The sequence below is a fragment of the Batrachochytrium dendrobatidis genome (assembly GCF_000203795.2).
Source record: "Batrachochytrium dendrobatidis JAM81 unplaced genomic scaffold BATDEscaffold_2, whole genome shotgun sequence".
Taxonomy (NCBI): Eukaryota; Fungi; Chytridiomycota; class Chytridiomycetes; order Rhizophydiales; genus Batrachochytrium; species Batrachochytrium dendrobatidis.
Window position 1 is genome coordinate 1,620,346 of NW_006281100.1, and position 19,706 is coordinate 1,640,051.

The 19,706-nt window shown below is 39.0% G+C and overlaps 7 protein-coding genes across 7 annotated transcripts; 4 read left to right on the forward strand and 3 right to left on the reverse strand.

The window, feature by feature from the left end:
* Window positions 1-87: 87 nt before the first annotated feature.
* Window positions 88-2,305, reverse strand: BATDEDRAFT_29573 (uncharacterized protein; the record flags this gene model as incomplete). The annotated part of the gene is made up of 7 exons (XM_006676674.1): window positions 88-520; window positions 606-777; window positions 848-922; window positions 1,016-1,048; window positions 1,112-1,138; window positions 1,292-1,359; window positions 2,058-2,305. The coding sequence occupies 7 exons, from the start codon at window positions 2,303-2,305 to the stop codon at window positions 88-90; spliced, it is 1,056 nt and encodes a 351-aa protein (XP_006676737.1).
* Window positions 2,306-3,492: 1,187 nt separating this feature from the next.
* On the forward strand, window positions 3,493-7,214 carry BATDEDRAFT_86346 (uncharacterized protein; the record flags this gene model as incomplete). The annotated part of the gene is made up of 7 exons (XM_006676905.1): window positions 3,493-4,217; window positions 4,310-4,626; window positions 4,711-4,868; window positions 4,983-5,246; window positions 5,321-5,983; window positions 6,069-6,397; window positions 6,482-7,214. 7 exons carry the CDS (start codon window positions 3,493-3,495, stop codon window positions 7,212-7,214), a joined length of 3,189 nt encoding a protein of 1,062 aa, XP_006676968.1.
* A 210-nt stretch (window positions 7,215-7,424) lies between these two features.
* On the forward strand, window positions 7,425-9,221 carry BATDEDRAFT_18898 (adenosylhomocysteinase; the record flags this gene model as incomplete). Its single annotated transcript, XM_006676514.1, has 4 exons — window positions 7,425-7,473; window positions 7,575-7,808; window positions 8,015-8,179; window positions 8,247-9,221. 4 exons carry the CDS (start codon window positions 7,425-7,427, stop codon window positions 9,098-9,100), a joined length of 1,302 nt encoding a protein of 433 aa, XP_006676577.1. The 3' UTR covers window positions 9,101-9,221.
* An 86-nt stretch (window positions 9,222-9,307) lies between these two features.
* On the reverse strand, window positions 9,308-10,927 carry BATDEDRAFT_23143 (uncharacterized protein; the record flags this gene model as incomplete). Its single annotated transcript, XM_006676649.1, has 7 exons — window positions 9,308-9,699; window positions 9,819-9,975; window positions 10,109-10,212; window positions 10,308-10,379; window positions 10,493-10,572; window positions 10,723-10,767; window positions 10,836-10,927. The coding sequence occupies 7 exons, from the start codon at window positions 10,925-10,927 to the stop codon at window positions 9,308-9,310; spliced, it is 942 nt and encodes a 313-aa protein (XP_006676712.1).
* A 179-nt stretch (window positions 10,928-11,106) lies between these two features.
* Window positions 11,107-12,365, reverse strand: BATDEDRAFT_86384 (uncharacterized protein; the record flags this gene model as incomplete). The annotated part of the gene is made up of 5 exons (XM_006677022.1): window positions 11,107-11,238; window positions 11,327-11,580; window positions 11,733-11,837; window positions 11,924-12,061; window positions 12,317-12,365. 5 exons carry the CDS (start codon window positions 12,363-12,365, stop codon window positions 11,107-11,109), a joined length of 678 nt encoding a protein of 225 aa, XP_006677085.1.
* A 1,216-nt stretch (window positions 12,366-13,581) lies between these two features.
* Window positions 13,582-14,080, forward strand: BATDEDRAFT_9547 (uncharacterized protein; the record flags this gene model as incomplete). Its single annotated transcript, XM_006676461.1, has 2 exons — window positions 13,582-13,934; window positions 13,996-14,080. Coding segments are annotated over 2 exons (438 nt in total), but the record flags the coding sequence as incomplete, so codon positions are not given.
* An 812-nt stretch (window positions 14,081-14,892) lies between these two features.
* On the forward strand, window positions 14,893-19,468 carry BATDEDRAFT_86704 (uncharacterized protein; the record flags this gene model as incomplete). Its single annotated transcript, XM_006676906.1, has 17 exons — window positions 14,893-14,946; window positions 15,275-15,358; window positions 15,463-15,537; window positions 15,625-15,741; window positions 15,847-15,937; window positions 16,007-16,073; window positions 16,155-16,290; window positions 16,362-16,491; window positions 16,567-16,853; window positions 16,910-16,997; window positions 17,074-17,245; window positions 17,304-17,737; window positions 17,805-17,944; window positions 18,026-18,355; window positions 18,411-18,539; window positions 18,690-19,127; window positions 19,235-19,468. 17 exons carry the CDS (start codon window positions 14,893-14,895, stop codon window positions 19,466-19,468), a joined length of 3,006 nt encoding a protein of 1,001 aa, XP_006676969.1.
* Window positions 19,469-19,706: the final 238 nt, after the last annotated feature.

Below are 19,706 nucleotides of genomic sequence, written 5' to 3' on the forward strand. Positions count from 1 at the left end.
CGGATTGGATTAATTCTGGGCAGTTTAATGAAGAGCTCGAATTTACAATTCAGATATCTTTCAAGTGTGGTGTGGTCTGAGTACTTTTTAATATGGAACAGCATCAAAGAGGAAACTGACACTCTCGCCATTGTGGATACGACGAATGGCTTCTGCAAAAATAGGTGCAATATCAATCACTTTGATTTTAGAGCAACTTTCAGTGTGTTCTTGCTGAGGAACACTGCTAGAGACAACCAACTCGTCGATATTGCTTGCAGTAATACGACTGATGGCATCTCCACTCAAGATGCCATGTGTGATGATGGCAACAATTTTTGTTGCTCCATTTTCAACCAAGATCTTTGCTGCACGAGTGATTGTAAAGGATGTATCCGCAATATCATCAATGAGAATACAGACTCTGTCCCGAACATCTCCTACAAGAATCATACTTGACGACGCTGGAGATTCGGTATTACGACGTTCTCGGTGAATAAGGGCAAAGTCCATGTTCAACTTGTCGGCAATAACAGTGGCTCTAAAAGGATGAATTAGAAATCAGAACTCAAGCAAAGTAACCAGCATACAAGTGCATATTCGTAGTGATGCTACATAAAAATCACCTTTTAGCACCACCAGCATCGGGGGAGACAATAACAGCCTTGTCGTAATGGGGAATTTTTTCCTTGATGTATTTGATCATTAACGGCTGAATATAAAGATTGTCAACGGGAATATCAAAGAATCCTTGGAACTGAGGGTCATGTAAATCCAAAGTGATAATATGATCGGCGCCTGGTTTCGCAGATACAGTTAATTCAAGTCCATTTCAATTCCATCCGTATAAGCTCTCAACCACTCTTACCAGCAGCCATGAGCATATTAGCAATAAGAGTCCCAGATCGTGCAGTCCAGTGTTTGTAAGTGCCTTGGGAAGCACCTTTAAGCTTAAAATAGTTTTCTGATGTAGCTTGAGGAGTAAGCGAAGTAATCTCAATATTGGGTTGGGATACCGAAATGGAAGAAAGGCGACCACGAGAGCCATCCAAAGAAGTTGTAGATTCATCTTTGATGATAGAGGTTCGACGCTGTGATTGAGATTCGCTTTGGGTAGTGAGTGAAGCACCACTTACCACAACAGTGGGTGGAGGAATGACTACAGTGGATGGTACTGGAAGACGATCGTCAATAATGTGTGATCCTTCAACAGCAGAAGCAGCAGGCTTGGCTGACAGTTGAGGCTTGTGGTTTTGGTTGAGGATGGCAAACTTGCCAAGCTCAGAAACAGGAACTCGATTGGTGATCTCACCACTGCTATTGTAAGGAGTCTCTGGCTGTCTAGAATATGGAAAGCAAGGAATGACTGCCGTCACCTTACTGATTGAGCGGTCAATACCAATAAATAAAATTAGAATTCTAGCCATTCATTGATGATTACAAGCCGATTTACAGTCGCATTCACGTAAAATGAAACATTAAATAAGCTAAAATACATAAACAGTCTTATGTTGGATTGGTGACAGGTTACTAGACATTATTTTGTAAACTTTTTGACAAGTTTGATCTTTGTGCTCATTTTTGTATAAACAGCTGAATGCTCACATTACATTGAGTTAATCCCACGCTTGCTCAATCTTCAAAATGAACATTATGGCATGGAAACAATAGCCAAACTCTTGTTTTCTTGAACTAGAGCGCGAGCGTATGGGTTTGTTTGAAAACATTAGAATAGTCAAACCCAATATCTGGGTTGAAATGCATCAATCTAAAGATCGTACAATATATGGCTATGCAAAAAGGAAAGGGTTTCAATTCAAAACCATAGCTTGATTTTGTATGAATTATACGATGGACGTTGTTTGGTAGAACAGGGATTGAAAAGGTAGTGCAGTCAATTTCTATCAAGAAAGCGTAACGAATATTTAACCATTGTCTAACCCAAAGCAAAAGAGGTAATGACAAGATAAATAATATCACACTTTACATAAATACGACTTGTACTTTTGGTTACATCCACACAATTAAAATGCACAGGATTGTCTTGATATAACATCAGATCAATACAAAGAGCTTACCGAGCCGAGGCAGTACGACAAGCAGAAATCATAATCAGCAATTCAATGAAGTTGTCATTAACATCACCACAACCAGATTGAACGATATAAACATCGACATCACGAACGCTTTCTCCAATAGACACATTGGTTTCTTTGTTACTGAATTTCTTGAGAGATGCACTGCCCAAAGGAATGCCCAGTCTTTCACAAATGTCTTTTGCAAGACTAGGATGGCTTGAACCAGACAAAACAGCAATGTTGCGCATATTCAGTTTGAGTGTCTTGGCAAAAGGAAAAGAATTTGCAGTCCTATTCACATGAAATGAAGCATTTTTTTATATTTATTTGAACCGACTATTTTGCTCTGGAATGGCCAATCGTTGAGTATGTGTTGTACTCTTCTATTGCAGATTGACTTTAACAGACATTTTCAGTCTTTCAGTGTTTGGGATTGCTCGACAAACAAAGCCATTCTTTTGTGTTTGTCACTGTCTTTAGTTGTAAGAACAAAGAAATGGAACTCCAATCCTCGCGACATTTGTTGGACAGTTGATAAATCATGTTTAGCCAGACATTTGGATCTATTGTTTGAACTTTCTCAATAAAAGCTTGGACATATTCCTTGTTGTCAATCTGTCTGTCACTCAACAGTTGAGTTTTGTACGTAATCTTGTTTTTCAAGATCATTGACATTGTTGATTGGTATTTGCGCTTGGTAAGGTTCACAAGTGCGATTGCAACTTGTCGTTGTTGAATTGTTGATGACTACAAGACTGCTAAACTACCAATGAGTGATTTATGTGTTGGCTTCATGATAATATACTATAAGATTATTACGTAAAAGTAAAGACTCGTACATAAAAGGCATGTTTCGAATGCAAGATCACCAAACACTGTGTACAAGCAATCACTCGAAAGGACAATATTATGCAGTAAACTGACACCAATCCAACATAAGACTGTTTATCATGTATTTTAGCTTATTTAATGTTCCATTTTACGTGAATGCGACTGTAATTTTGACAAAACACTCCTTCAAGCCATACATATTCTGGACTATCCAGTTAAAAATTACAATCTAAACCAATAGCTGTGCAATCCATTTCTTTTTCCAACATCAACTCTCGAGTTCAACTCTGAATTCAGTAAAGCCAGATGTCTAGTCCCTGAGGACACTAGTATTTGATGGTTTTGAATATTGCTATAGTTTGGAGTTGGTCCTACTCTTCAAATCTTTATAAAAAGGTAATATTGTATTTCTGTAGTTTGTTTTTAAAGGATAAATCAGATACTACTTCAACAGGGGTTTCTTTGAAAGAGTATTGTCAAATGCCATGGATGAGCGGTTTGAGATCTTGAATATTTGATAGAGTTGATATGACTGCTCTATCAAATATCAAGAATGAATAGCTGGCTAACGAGTGTTTGTTTGGATACTGTCAGAATTAAACAGATGCAAGATACAGAGAATTCCGCTGCCAAGAGTCGGAAAAGTGGTAATCGACATGCTGGCAAAAGCGATGATTTGAACACTACAAGTCGAAACAAAGGACATCGAAACCGCAGGAGAAAGCCCAATGCTGACAGTCAGCATGATGATGCTGGCAAGAAGCGTGTCAATCAACCAGTCGGCGGCCAAGGAATCAATGCATCCAACCGAGATTCGCCTGGTAATGCGATGGCTGGTGATGAGCGATCATCACAAAACCATGCATCAACTGGCCCGTCTTTCAGAAAGCAGCGCTACCGTCCAACCATGGCTAATGTTCCTCATATCAGTAGCAGTTTTGTCAAGTCATCTCATGATGTTGCTACTCAAGACCATATTCTGGTCACTTCTCAGCAGGAATCTTCAGTACATCCTACACACGAAGCAAACGCGGCATCTTTGGCCACAAAGGTGGACAATGTGCGCAAGCCACTGCTCTTTCTTTTTGACTGTTTTATCAATCCAGCTGCTTGTCAAACATCCAATGTTGTTGATGATCAAAAATCCCAAAATAAGCATCCCAAACCAGATTATCCTGCATCGGCCAACACTCGCTCTGATAGCAAGACTCAATGTAACCGAATCGATTTTCAACAGCAATCATCTATTAAAGAAATACCGCACAAGAAAGGGTCATCAGATGCTTTCTCTAAAAAATCCAAAAAGCCTGCTAAACAGATCTTTCAAGAGTAATGTTGCTTTGTTTGATTTGATGGTGTCGGGTTTATCTAGCCAAACATTGACTCTAACCTATATCTCATGTGTTGACCTACTATTTTAGATACTTGAGCCTAGATCAGATTAAAGAAGGAATTGAAAACGGTAGTATATTTCAGGGTGTACTGCGAATTAACAAAGCCAATCGAAACGATGGCTATGTAACCATTAACGGATCTAGTGATACAGACGTTTATATCCCTGGAGCAACTCTTATCAACCGGGCTTTTTCAAATGATGTTGTAGCCTTTACAAAATTGTCTGGAGATGAGCTTAAAAAGGCGATGGCATCACACAAAATCAAGGCAGAAACAAAAATGATGGAAAGCTACGAGCGCCAAAAAAAGTGCAATTTGTTTAAAACTGAGGATGTTGTGCAGGGTAAATAATGATTCTATGCTGATTGTCTGAATAATTTGAACTGGATTGCATGATTTACCAAGATGAAATAACACTTTAATGTAGAGCATGTCGAAAGTCGTATTTACGGAAAAGTAGTAGGAATTATTTCCTGTAAAACGGCAAACCGCATATTTGTTGGAACTCTGCATTTAGATCGACCTCTTAGCAAGAGCCCTAGTATAGATAAGAACAGATCTAGCCGATGGATCTGGTTTATGCCAGTATGTTCTGATTATTCAATTCAATGTGATTTTGATGTTTTCAACTTTATTGTTGGCCATGAATCTATTGACTAATGATGGTTTTTACAAAATATACCCGCCGCTATCAACTAGAGTGATAAAAGCATTCCATTCATGATCATTTCTAAAGAGCTTGCTCCAAAAGAGTTTTTAGCCGATCCGGAATCTTTTGCAAATATACTTGTTACTGCTACTTTAAAAAGTTGGAGTACTACCGACGCACTGCCTCATGCTGATTATAATGGATTATTAGGCCAGATGGGCGAGCTTCATGTAGAATCTAAAGCACTGCTCCAAGCAGCAGGGGTTGTCTGGGATGACTTTTCTGATTCAGTATTGGACTGTCTACCTTCATTGGTAAGTTTATGATATTATGTTTTTGATAATTGTAACATTTTTTACTGAATTGACAATAAAAATGATTGCTTTAGCCTTGGTCAATCCCAGAGGAGGAGATAGCCAAAAGATGGGATTTACGCAAGACCAGAATCTTTTCTATTGACCCAGAGACTGCCAAAGATTTAGATGATGCGGTTTCATGTAGAGCACTGCCTGATGGTAGATTTGAAGTTGGGGTGCATATTGCAGATGTATCTTATTTTGTGCATCAAAAAACAGCACTGGATGATGAAGCATTATATAGAGCCACCACGGTGTATTTGGTGCAACGTGCAATTCCTATGCTTCCTCGCTTGCTGTGTGAGGAACTGTGTAGTTTAAACCCAGATGTAGATCGACTGGCGTTTTCCGTGTTTTGGATATTTGATGCTCAGGGAACTATCATTGGCCAGCCCAGATTTGGACGAAGTGTTATTCGTTCCTGTGCCAAGCTAAGCTATGAGCATGCACAGGCAGTAATTGATGGAAAGCCCTTTGCTAAACATGTTGAGATTTCTGCGCAAGTCACTTTGGAGGATATTTCGACTGATATTCTCCAGTTGTATAAATTCAGTAAAATTATGCGTAAAAAACGATATGACGACGGAGCACTTTCAATTCACTCGATTAAGCTTTGGTTTAGTCTTGATCATTTAGGAAATCCTGTAGAAAGTGGAATGTATGAGTTGAAGGACAGCAATCGCCTTATTGAAGAGGTATCTATTAGTGCTGCTTATTTGAAAGCGTTGTTTATGCAATCCAAATTGCTAATATTTGAAAATTTGAATTCATGCTTTGCAGTACATGCTACTTGCAAACATGGCGGTTGCTCAGAAAATTCACGAGCATTTCCCAAGCGAGTCTTTACTTCGTAGACATCCGATTCCTGGCTGTTCTGCCATGACCAAGTTTGTTGAAAAGATGGCACGTATTGGCATTGTGATTGATGCGTCCTCGTCTGGATCACTACAAGAATCTTTTGAAGCCATTGAAGATCCGTTGCATCGTATGATAACACGGATGGTGGCTATTCGAACCATGAGGCGTGCAGTATATTATTCATCTGGCGACCCATCTGTTGAGGATTTTAAGCACTATGCTCTTTGTGTACCTTTTTATACCCACTTTACGTAAGTACAGGGCCTGTATTTTTCAGTACATTGCAGTATTAGAACTCAAATTCGACTATTTGTGTATTTTGATACTTTTTATAGGTCACCCATCCGTCGTTATTGTGATTTAGTAGTGCATCGTCTTTTGAATAGTGTTTTGGAAGGAAATCTAGAAGCATCGTCCCCGTATACCAATGCAACGATAATGGATATTGCAGAGCAATGCAATGATCGAAAGGATGCATCACGAGAAGCTCAAACTGCATCATCCAAACTATTCCTGTGGGCATATCTTAAAAAACTTGCAGCAGCAAATAGGATCGAGTCCAAGAATGAAGGATTTGCCGAGATCATTGCAGAGGCGTATGTTCAGGATGTTGGTACACGTTCGTATGATGTATTGGTACCTAGCTACGGTATTGATCAACGTGTCTGGATAGAGGATGCTGTCGAGACAGGAGAAATTTTGGGTGTGGTAAGCGATGAGGAGAATGCACAGCTTCAAGTGTATTGGAAACGATGCGATGACGATGACGAGTCCATTGAAGCATTGACTCAAGGTTTGAAGACCCTGGATATGACAACGCAGCATGATTCTATGCAAGACTTGAGGGAGTCGGAGATAGCATCACCATTTGATCCCAAAACCACCAAAATCCAAGTGATTCAGATGTATACGCGCGTGTTTGTCAAGATCATAGTAGACATGTCCCAAAGAATGTCATTCAAGCTGTCTGCAATATATCCTCATCCCAATCTTGGTGCTACAACTATGCACAGGAATGCAATGGGCGATCATCTGGTGACTTCACTTCCGCAAGAAATGGACGATTGATGAAAATAAATCTGTTCAAAACCTGATTGGCAGCCCAATCAATATTGAATTTAATAAAATCCTACTATTATATCAGTATTTACACTGTAGTTTGAGACCACATAAACTCGAGTCCAGTCAAGATCGCAATCGTTCAATGAATTGACATGGAGCAACCCGTGCTGTACGAATATGAAAAATTGAACACTTTCCTTTTCCCTCACAATAATCATGACTGGTCTCAAATACAAGGTTGCCGACATCACTCTTGCTGACTTTGGTATGTACCTTGCTTGATCTGCAGAATCTTGTATGGATAGAGTAAAGATGCATCTTGGTTTCTACTCGACTAACTCTTGCCATGTTCAACCAACTAAAAAGGTCGCAAGGAAATCGAGATTGCAGAGAATGAGATGCCTGGTCTGATGTCGCTCCGTGCCAAGTATGGCCCCACCAAACCACTTTCTGGTGCTCGTATTGCTGGTTGCCTTCATATGACCATTCAGACTGCTGTCCTCATTGAGACTCTTGTTATTCTCGGTGCTGAAGTGACCTGGTCGTCGTGCAACATTTTCTCTACACAGGACCATGCAGCTGCAGCCATTGCTGCCGCAGGTATGTTGAGTTGCTGGAATATGAATTGTAGTGGTTGATCCCACTTTGAAGTTGGACTGCAATGTGAAGATCTTGACTGCCGTTTCAAATCATTCAGTCTGCTGACTAATCCGTTTTTGTTGTTTTGCTTTTTATTCTCTTTGCTTCCATTGCCGCTTTGTTAATATCGCGTGCGGGATCTACGAATCTTTAATTGCTGCGTCCAGGCATTCCCGTCTTTGCCTGGAAGGGTGAGACTGATGAGGAGTACAACTGGTGCATTGAGCAACAGCTCAAGGCTTTCAAGAGTGGACAGCCTCTCAACATGATTCTCGACGATGGTGGTGATCTTACTGGCATTGTCCACGAAAAGTACGCCGAGCTTCTTCCTGGTAAGTTTTGTTTTTTTATTAGACTGCTTTGTGCTCGACTGATTTTGCTTTCTACATTGTGTACTAGGCATTCGTGGTGTTTCCGAGGAAACCACTACTGGTGTTCATGGTCTGTACAAGATGTTGAAGAACGGAACCCTCAAGATCCCTGCCATCAATGTCAACGACTCTGTTACCAAGTCCAAGTTCGACAACTTGTACGGCTGCCGTGAATCTCTCATTGACGGTATCAAGCGTGCTACTGACGTTATGATTGCTGGCAAGGTTTCCGTTGTTGCTGGCTATGGTGATGTTGGCAAGGGTTGTGCCTTTGCTCTCAAGGGTATGGGATCTCGTGTTATTGTTACCGAGATTGATCCCATCAATGCTCTCCAGGCTGCTATGGAGGGCTTTGAAGTCACCACCATGGAGGAGGCAGTTCGTGAGGCTAACATCTTCGTTACCACCACTGGCTGCCGTGACATCATCACTGGTGCTCACTTTAGCCAGATGAAGGATGATTCCATTGTTTGCAACATTGGTCACTTTGACATTGAGATCGATGTCGCATGGCTCAAGGCCAACGCTGTCAAGAAGGTCAACATCAAACCCCAGGTTGATCGTTTCGAGCTTGCCAACGGCCATCACATTATTCTCCTTGCTGAAGGTCGTCTTGTCAACCTTGGTTGTGCTACTGGCCATCCCAGCTTTGTCATGTCCAACTCCTTCACTAACCAGGTTTTGGCTCAAATTGCCTTGTGGACCGATACCAAGTCTTATCCTCTTGGTGTTCACTTGCTTCCCAAGAAGCTTGATGAAGAGGTTGCTGCTGCCCATCTTGCCAAGCTCGGTGTCAAGCTGAGCGTCATGTCCAAGGTTCAGTCTGAATACCTTTCTCTTCCTGTTGAAGGCCCTTACAAGCCTAGCCACTACAGATATTGAGCAAGTTTCATAGCTCTAACTGTGGCAAACCCTTTGATCTACTTGGTAGATGACTATGTTTTGTTGGCATTCCAATTTTATTAAACCAAAATTAGGCTTTTGTGGCTACATTATCATTCAATCTGCTGTTTTTAAATTGTGGGTTGGCGTTTAATTTTGTAAGAGATTTGGATGGGTTTGCATTGAATTCGTATTGAAATGAGTCGTCTATTCATGCTCTCGAATGTCTCCAAGCAGACCATCCGCATTGTGATTATCGTCACCATCTCCATCGGTAGACATCATGTATCGTTCAGCAATATTGCGTGAATATTGATCCCATGCATCAAATCGCTCAGCTGTCATAAAGATCGACTCGTTGCTTTTTTCTAAACCACCATAAATGTACCCATTTGCCTTGTCAATGGATTGAGCCAAATGTAATACACTTTCCTTGTCCTCGATGCACAATGTAGTAAACCCTACCAGTCCAAAATCTTCCACTAGTCCACAAAGTGATTCGTTTAGCTTGCCATACCGCTTTAACAGCGGGTCTGCATTAAGCCAATCTGATAGATACGACAAATCTTGTACTTGGGTATAAAAATCCAGTCCAAATGCTATACAATAAAACAGGTCAGCAATGTTTATACGAATAAGACCACTTGGCGATGCATGCAATCAACTTGAACATCTTTCCAAAACCAAACACTACAATCAAAGCATGCTCATCACCTACCTAGTTTACCATAAGATTCAATCAGATCAATTTTAGACAGTACATTGACATGAGGAAGCTCCAACTGGATCATTGTCTTGAGTGAAAGCAATAGCATGGCTACGTATTTTGAGGGATCCACACAGTGATGCGAGTCAACCAGATGCACTGCACACAACTTGATAAACCCAAAGAATAGTCAATCAGAACATTGAGCATTCTAAAAGCAGTACGAATACAACTGAATAGAAAACCACTCGATATCTTATATGATCACTTTCAACAAATACACTTGAATTCATAGTGCTTACTCTAAAATCCATATCCTTTGATAGTCTATCCAAAATTCGTTTGACTGATTGATGATGAGTGTACAACTCAACTTGGCCTGGACAGTCGAATAGGATATATTTATCTAGATTCAAAATAAATACACATTCAATCGTAAATCCAACTAGGCTAATACAAACATGTTGGATAGACACCAACGAGCCATTTCAAGTTGATTACCTTTAATTGGCTGCAGCTTTTCAATTAGCCAGTCCATATTTGCCTCGAGATACTCCATACAGTAAATCATGCCTATATAATTGGACACTTGGATTGTAAGGTGCTAGTTCGAGGCCTTTTGGGTTTATATCCAAGATTCCAAATCTAACGATATTCCAACCTTTCATTGGGCAAATTGGTCATACCTCCATTTGGACCCAATCCATAAGTTTCCATGGCATCGTCAAGGGTTACCAATTCAGAAATATCTATATCTGCCTTGTATCTATAGATTGGAATTCAAGGTTTTTGGAAACAGTAGGTTTAGATTCAATACGCAAGCATGTTCTTGCAGTCCATACAGCGATTACTTTTATCATTGAATAAAAATGATACAACAACTCCGAGTACAATCCCATCACAAAGAAATACATACGGCAGTCCATCGTTTGCAGGATCGAGATTTACAATTGCTACTGAACTATAAATAATGTCATTACAATCGAGTAAAACTCATGGCAGACGGAAAGTAAACCACTTTGTATTTACCGTTCCGTTGCTTTGTAGAACTGGGATATTCCATAACAGTATGTTGTTTTACCGCAGCCTGGTGGTCCTACCACAATCTGTCCAAATGGCATTATAAAAATGACGAGTCTGCAAAGTCCAATCGACTTGGTTTAAATAATTGAAAAGTACTTTTTATTGATGAATCTCGTATATCAATCATGCTACATTGAATCAGGACATGATTGACTGGTAATCTTGCAAATCAATGATTGCACTGTTCTTGTTATACATCTTGCAGTGAAACCAAGAATCATGCAGGAATACGACGTGCTCCCGATGATTTTGAAGGCACAGGTCTATTCATGCTGTCTGAAACTGCAGACCCAAGTATTCCTTTTTTGGAAAAGTTGTTTGGAGATGGATTGAGGTACTGCTTAACAGCCTGGTTCAGATTGAATAAAACGACCGATTTGCAATACACCATGATGTTAGTATTGCACATGAAATCCTAGCTAGTCATATTCATCTACCTTGGCATCTGGAAGACAGTGTCCAAATGCTTCCATCAGCAGAGTTTCTTTTGCAATGGCACCAGCCCAATCTGCCTCGCTTACACGACCGTCTCTGTCCTCATCTAGCTTCTTTAGTACCAAATCAACAAGATCTTTGACTCCGTCTTCGTCCTCTTCTACTGCACCTTTGACAAGACAGTTTTTAAGCATCTGAAACATTTCTTCTTTGGATATATATCTGTCGCCATTGAGATCATAAACCCGAAAACAGACTAATTAAAACACAGTATTTGTTAATAGTGGAATAGACATTGTTTGTATCTAGCTTGTGTTTCTTTTTAAACTCGAGCGTGCATCACTTGTTGGCATCCAATCATACAATGGCTACCAGTACTACAGTGTGTTAGACTCAATCTGTACTTACATTTAAGCCTCTCCTCGTAACGACCATTGAGGAAAACAGACATTCCCTTTATGTATTCATCAAAACTAATATAGTTATCAGCATCTTGATCAAAACATCGAAAAACTGATTTCATGGTGTTAATTCGAATCGTGTATAAAAGGGGTTGATTTCTGTACGTGGCCATCCAAAGCAATACTAGAATATCATACCTCTGTCCATAATGAGCGAGTCGTCTACACCAAAAGTGTCTGCAAGCATATCACGGAATCTTGAGCGATCTATCTTGTCACTAGTCTGCGCGGTAAGCGTGAAACTTCGCCCAAGAATATCAATTTCTGCGCGACTAACTATAAAACATGAAAAGTATGAGCATGTTTTCTAGTGCAAAACCCATACAGGGTATTTGACGATCAAGATGATGTAGACTGATTTTTAAGCATATCTCGAAAGACGGATTGGATAGGTGCCATGACGATGCTATTCCAACCCTATTTGACACCATTTTACTGACGTCCTTGATACTAAATTTAAATTCGTACCACAGGTCTTGGCAAGCATTTATCAAGAGATTTCCAAATAAAAACAGGATTAAAACAGCTTACAGTTTGTTGTTTTTAGCAAATCTTCCATCGAGGTTCGAGTAGCTGCCATTGTAGATTGCTGTAAAAGTGGATTGGTGGTGGACTCGAGCACTTTATTAATATTGGAAACGTTTTAACAAATCGAGGCAAAGCTTTTTGCTAGTCATAACAATTGTATCATTACACGTGTTGAATAAGCTTTCTGTTCAGAATTGTTGATTGGGTCAAGCGTAATATAAGAGTGTTGGACACAATGCACTGGTTTATTTGAATCCGATTTGGCTATAGATGCATCACTAAATCCATTATATTTATAATACCATATCAAGTGATATTTATTTTTAATGCTCGCTCAAGATAAAGTATCTGTGTTGAAAGCTGAAACATTCCAGAGCCCAAAACCAAATCTATTGTTTGCACCCAATTTTGATTGAATAATTAGTGTAGCTGGTATGTACTAAACATCAATCAATTTGACAAAAATACGGCGTTTGGATGATTTCTTTTCAAAACGAGTTTCTATATAGTCTGTTAGTTTGTAAATCGATATCATCTGCCTGCACAACACTGCATGATGGCAAGCGATGCAACTTGACCACACCAACGCGTTTTCACGTGTTTTATCGGGAAATAACAGTGGCCAATGGAAATACGGAGAATTTTAAAAACACTGTAATGGCAGTCCAAGATTTTAATGAATCAAATCAGGTGATATAGTTTAACCACGTGACAAATAGCAACTTTCAAGTTTGAGGCTCGACTTGAGCTGAAAGAAAAACTGCGGTTTTTGTTTCTTACCTTTTTGCAAACTACTTACAGAGGCAACGATGGCTGAACAGGTATTGTCTTTGGATTGTCCTGGTTGGATTTATGTACACTTTGGATTCAATTCAGTTGGTCCAGTCAGTCACTATTCAAAAGCAGTCTCATCTAAAGGACCAATCTTATTTAAAGCTCAGTCTGCTATCTCGAGTCTTTTCTTGGGCATTGATGCAAGCCAGTGCAATGCCCAGACACTCTTGGATAGGCTTGACAGTCAAGAAAGCAGGCACAGCTGATTGTGTCTGGTTTATACTTTACATCAATCGCTTGTAGTCACTTGCTGACACTGATTTTTTAAGATGCGATCTTTACATTTGGAAAGGATTTGATTTGGAACAATCTGGCCCAGTTGGTTGCTTTCCTTTGCATGAGACTATTTGCTACTATCTTTATACAATTCGTTGCCATTTAGCAGTGTTGGACTTTTATCAACTCACGCCTTGATTTTTGTACATGAACGCTAGACTGAAAAAGCTTTCCAGAGCCAGGCTGGCATGTTCCACGCCAAGAAGAAGCCTATTCGTTGGTACAACGATGTTGGTCTTGGATTCAAGACACCCACGGAAGCCATCAAGGGTCATTACATTGACAAGAAATGCCCATTCACTTCTTCCTCTGTCAGCATCCGTGGCCGTATTCTCACAGGTGTCGTCATGTCCACCAAGATGAAGCGTACTCTTATTATCCGAAGAGAATACCTTCACTACATTAAAAAGTACAATCGTTATGAGAAACGTCACAAGAACCTTGCTGCTCACGTTTCACCTGCTTTTATCGACGTTGCAGCTGGCGATACTGTTACTGTTGGTCAATGCCGGTATGTGCTAGATCTTTGTACCATTTTATTTTAGATTGCCGACTCATTTATTTATGTTTAGTCCTCTTTCCAAGACTGTCCGATTCAATGTTCTCAAGGTCCAAAAGAAGGTCATCAAGGGATCCAAGTCATTTGTCAAGTTCTAAACGTTATGAAATATTTGGATTCGATGCAAATGAATGTCGGCCCAAATCAGGCTATTTTGCAACATAGCTAGTCTGAATATTGCTTGAGTTTACTTTATTTTGATGCATAGAATAGACATGTATAAAACAATGGATGCACTTGGTAGTTGCTTCAATCGTAGTTTAGATTAGTGTCGAATACTTGTGATGCAATACATGAATGCTAGCAGTGTATGAACATATCTAGATCTTATGAATGTAACATCAAGCTATGCACTAACTGAGATGAGTGAAATTGAATCCACTTGACTCAACAAATGTATTTATTATTCTATACAAACGGATCATGATAAAATGTAAACGGTTTTATCCAAGCCAGTTTAATAGAAAACTAAAGATTATTGATGACCAAGTTTGAGTTTCAACAATTCCAGTCGCATTCGTATAAAATGAAACAAATATCTTGCAGTGACTTCAGCCGTCATTGACATTTTCAATTAAAGCACGACGATTATAACGTAATGCATGAAATTACTGTTTTCTTTACTTTTGACAGTTGTGCATTCAGTGATCATCAAATTCATGTATTGGTCTCGACTGTTGCCAATACATGAATCGGGTGTTCTAAAACTCGTGCATTCGCGTTCTAATCTAAAAGATTGCAGTAATGCGACCATAGATACCAGTCAACAGTCAATTAAAGAGTTTAAAAGAGAATGCAGTCAGTCGATACGACTGTTTGCTTGCAATCTGACTTGCAGTTTTACGTGAACACGGCAGTAAATGCTTCAACTCGACTTTACTCGATCCAACCAAACGTTTTAGATATTTCCATGAAACTGTTGTTTGAAGAAACACCAATTGATGCACCGGATCCTCTTGGACAGGTTTGTTTAACTGTAGATATTTCTACTGCTTCATGACTGCTTTATTCTGCTGTCATTCCACTAGTGAATTCATTTCTGGTCTTGCAACATTCCATCGCTTGTCTTGAAAACATCAGCCTCAACAATGCTGTCTTGCTGAGCTTACAGACTGACTGAAACTGAGTATTGATTTGACTCTTTGAACCAACTGGACAAATCAAAGTCGGATTGAAATGCTGTAATGACTAGATCTTGCATTCAGAATCAACAGAATTCATAACTACTTGCCACAAACTCAACTTTGCATTCTTGTATTGAAATCATTCGATTGATATCTACTGGGTTTTAGGAGTTAATTCGACATGCCACCTACTTGTCAGAAATACTTGCAGGCATTACAGAAAACAACTGGGCATCTGTTTTGCATGAAAAGGTAATGCAGTATCGTTATCCATTGATCTCGTACAGATCGTTTTATTTTTAATCTCATATTGAGTTGTGTTATCAACCCATTTGAATTCATGCATTATATTTTAGAGTCTTACGGATTACGAGCAAGTCGCAGGTGGACTTCTTCATGGAATATTGACCAATGAAATCCAATTTGAACGAGTATGACTGCTGCTTGGTGTATCTGTTTTCCTCGAATCATACAAATGCATGATGTTTGATATTTAACTGTTTTGGTTAAATCTATAGTACTTTCAATTATTGGCGTTTGTTGTGAGAGATGGATTTGCTACCGTTATTCACAAGCTCAAGTATGTTTCGGAAACAGATAAATTTAAGATGCTCAATAGGTTTGCACAGAAACAGGTATATGAATCTTTTAATTCAAACTTGTCTTGATACCACATCAATTGTCCTGAATTGCTAATGTATATGGCTTATGAAACCTATTTTAATTTTTATCGTTTATAGAGCATCTGGCTTTTAGACAAACTTTTGACCACTTTACCAATGACAGAGCAGCTTTCATATATCATACTACGATTTATGCGTCAGATCAAACGTATGTTCAATTTAGAGTGTATTGGCTTGTGATTGCAATCTATTTATTTCTAACTCTGATTTTAAATAGATGGAAACTGTAGCAAAGATAACATAGCATATACCAAGTTTATTGTGGATTTTCTTACATCAAAACGGTATGATATGTTTAGTTTAAACATTGACCCGTCATTTACTAATGGCTTGTTTTGAACTGCCTATATAATTGGTTTATTCAGTGCCATTATAGCAAAAGATAAAGTTCTTGCAAGGCATGTTGTATTCATGCTAGTTCGCGCTATAGCGGATCATTTACACCACTTGGATTTGCGCACAAAAGAAATGGCTTTATTTTTCTCGCTTATATCATCAAATGTGAGTTTGTTGCCTACACCAATCCGACTATTGCATACACTTTCATCTGCTCATATCCAACTTTAATTTAGATTCAAGACTGTGTATATATTGGAAGAGATTTTATCAGATCATTGATGGAAATTTCAAAAATTCCATCCATTGCAAAGCTTTTATTGTCCATTATGCAATCTCCTTCTCCAGAGTATCCTAATATTCCATGTAAGATTTACAATTTGTTTCAATTTTGACTAGTCACAAGGCGGGTTTGAACTAAATTGATATTCTATGATTTAGCATTATCCGACTTTCTTGATAGACCAACACCTCGCGAGTTTCTAATTTCTCGATTAACACCCGACATGGAAATTAGAATTGTATTCATTTTAAACTCGGTTCCAAAACGACTTTCTTTTACTTTTATAGAGCAATTCAGAAAGCGTTTTTTGACTTTGGAAAGCGAAACATTGCTTCCTGATATAATTCGTTATATATGCGGTGCTATCCATCCAAACAATGCCATTCTTGCTTCAGATATTGTTCAGCGCTGGCACTTGATTTCAATTTTGCTGCGCGGCATCAAGGTGTGTAGATCCGCTCTTGTCTTGTAATCGACTCCACTCACTCTGCTATATGATAGGCACCTGCTTGTGCGCAGTCATGCAAGCTTTCACTTTACTTTGATTGGCTATTTTTTAATCATGCGAGTGACAGTGTCATGTCTTTAGGTAAGACTTTTTGACTGATTGGGCCATGCTTGCTTTTTAAATTGTAATATTTGAAAATTAACTTGCTGTTTAAAAGAGCCCGGAATTCTTGTAATGGTAAAGAATTTGCAGACATCGCCAGCAATAAGCGCAACCATGCTAGAATTCCTTGCCTTGATCGCCGATCGATTTCTTCCGACTCTTAGTGCTCATATATATCATAATCTAAAACTGTCCATGTCTATTGTTGTGGAAAAGAGGGTGATTACGTGAGTGCCTGCCTTTGACTTGCATGACTATTGCTTTATAATATTAACTTTTATTTAGATCGCTCTCTCTGATATTGCTTTCGCCTCAACTGGATGAGTTTACCAAGGAAACTGTCACTAAACTGTTTGCATCAGATGATGATGCATTGATAGCCAATACAAGTATTGATCATGAACCGTTTATTTCAGTTGATAATTCATCATTAAATGATACAGATGAGTCTCAGATTACATCTGATCCATACCTGGAATCCATCACAACACAGCAATTTGATCAATCATACAATGGTGATTTATTTGATGCCGCAAATAAACCATCGGCTCAAGAATTTTCTGCTGTCTCGGATCCAGCATCCTTAAATCTTAATACGGCATTTACTGAATACCAACCAGACTTTGCACATGTGGCTGAAATCAACACCGACTCAATGAGTAACTCGTTAGAAGATGCTGACTTGGCCAGTTCTACTTGTATTCGTACAAAAGATATCGGTGAGTTTGAGATCTATTCTATATTGACTATAATAGGTTAATCACCTTTTAAAACTTTGCTGACTAGCTTATGTGTGCGTTTTTGTAGACATGTATGCTATTTTGGAGACTCTGGAATCTCAGATTTCCAATCCTGATCCTATTTCTGATTCCAAAAAACCCACCATTGAAATATGTCAGCAGTTTCTTGAAAGTTTTAATTCTCAGGTAATAGTGCATCTGATACTTTATTTAGAATATTTGAATCACCTCGATCCAACACTCAACAATTTTTCCCATTCATATTAGGCTACTGAATCAAGCTATGACACTATTGCCAGTAGTCTGCTGCGTGTATTACATAATGATTTGATAGAATTTTGGCAGAATTGTCCAGCCACAGTATCATATGCGCAGACCTTGTTTACACTCATGATTGATCAATATCATGCATCCACTTTATCCAAAGAGTCTATACAATGTGTTGGGTTTGCTACGCATTTAGCCAGTTTAGATCCGATTATTTCTTCAATATTCTGTGTCATAGAAATGGAAAAACTGGACAGCTCATCTGATTGGATAAAATGTAGTTTTTGGAAATCTGCGTTTGGCGACTTTGATTTGGTTTTCATGCTAAAGGTTTGTAGTTTTGCTGACGTGTTTTGATATACCTATCTGCTTACACGATGTATAGATGATTTTCGATGTATCCCTAGAATGGTTTTACCGTGTAATTCCGCGAGTGTTGCGTCAATTTGATGATGTGCTGGTTGGAAATCCCGATTTAATATTTATGGTTGTGTCTATGATTGATTCTAAAAAGGTAAATACAAAAATTATGCGTTTTCTTATTTTTCAAAAATGCCATTTGTCTTGATTGTTTATTTCTGTCCTCCTACCAATAGCTTTAACTATATTAGAGTATGTCACTGATTTTGAGATTCTAACACCTTGCATACGTTTATGAAAATAGCTGGTTGCACTAAAAATCGCACTGTACGCTAATCAGGCTGCACTGTTTGGATCTAAACTTGAACCATGTCTTGCTGCCATGTGTACCTGGTCAGCGATTGAACAATGGACAGCGTGGAATCTACTTTCAGAAGAAATTGGGGTTGAACCTGCTGATAGTCCGCAACAGCTTTGTATGCTTGCATCTGTGTTTGCATTGCTTCAGTGTCTTGATACGCCAGAGATTCAGAGTGGGGTTCTCATGTGCACGGCTCAGGTAGCTCCAAGTGAGTCACTGTTACGGTATCTAATTACACCGCTTTTCAAGCCTGATCTTTTTTGTACAATCTGGACTCGGTGGTACCTTCGTTTTGGAAAAGATAGAATGCGTACTGCCTTGACATCTGCTATTGATTTGTGTAATCGCCAAGCCAACACAACAGACTCGTTGGCATCTTTTGTAAGTTTAGCATTTACCACACAATACTGCCAAATTGCTTGTTTATAAAGTTTAATAGGTGGACCCGAATATGTTGAATAATAACCATGTCTGATTTAAATGACTAGCCTGATCATTCCAATCCAATGCAACATACCACGCTAGTTCATACCAACCTTTTAAATGCTTCAGCCCCAGACCCAGAATTTTTAAACCAGCTTCAACACAACATTGCCATCAAATCAAAACTACTTCAAAACCATGCCAACATAAGCACATCTGTCTTGACAGACTATATTGAGCAGATTAGAACTAGAATGAAATCCGTAGCATCGGTAAAAAATATCCTAGGTAATGAGTGATTTGCAGATTACAATGTATGCATGTTTACGTGCAATTCTGATAAAATACTCGACATTATCCATCGACTCAACACACTTATTACCAATCCAATTTAGATTTTTTCACAGAGGTGATTGCTTAAATCAACAAGGTTTCATTCTCAGTGTACTGCTTGAATTACGTGTTTATTGGACCACACATACTGCATTCCTTTGTCGTGCTAGGATTAATAAAAGTGCATTTGAAACATGTCCAAGA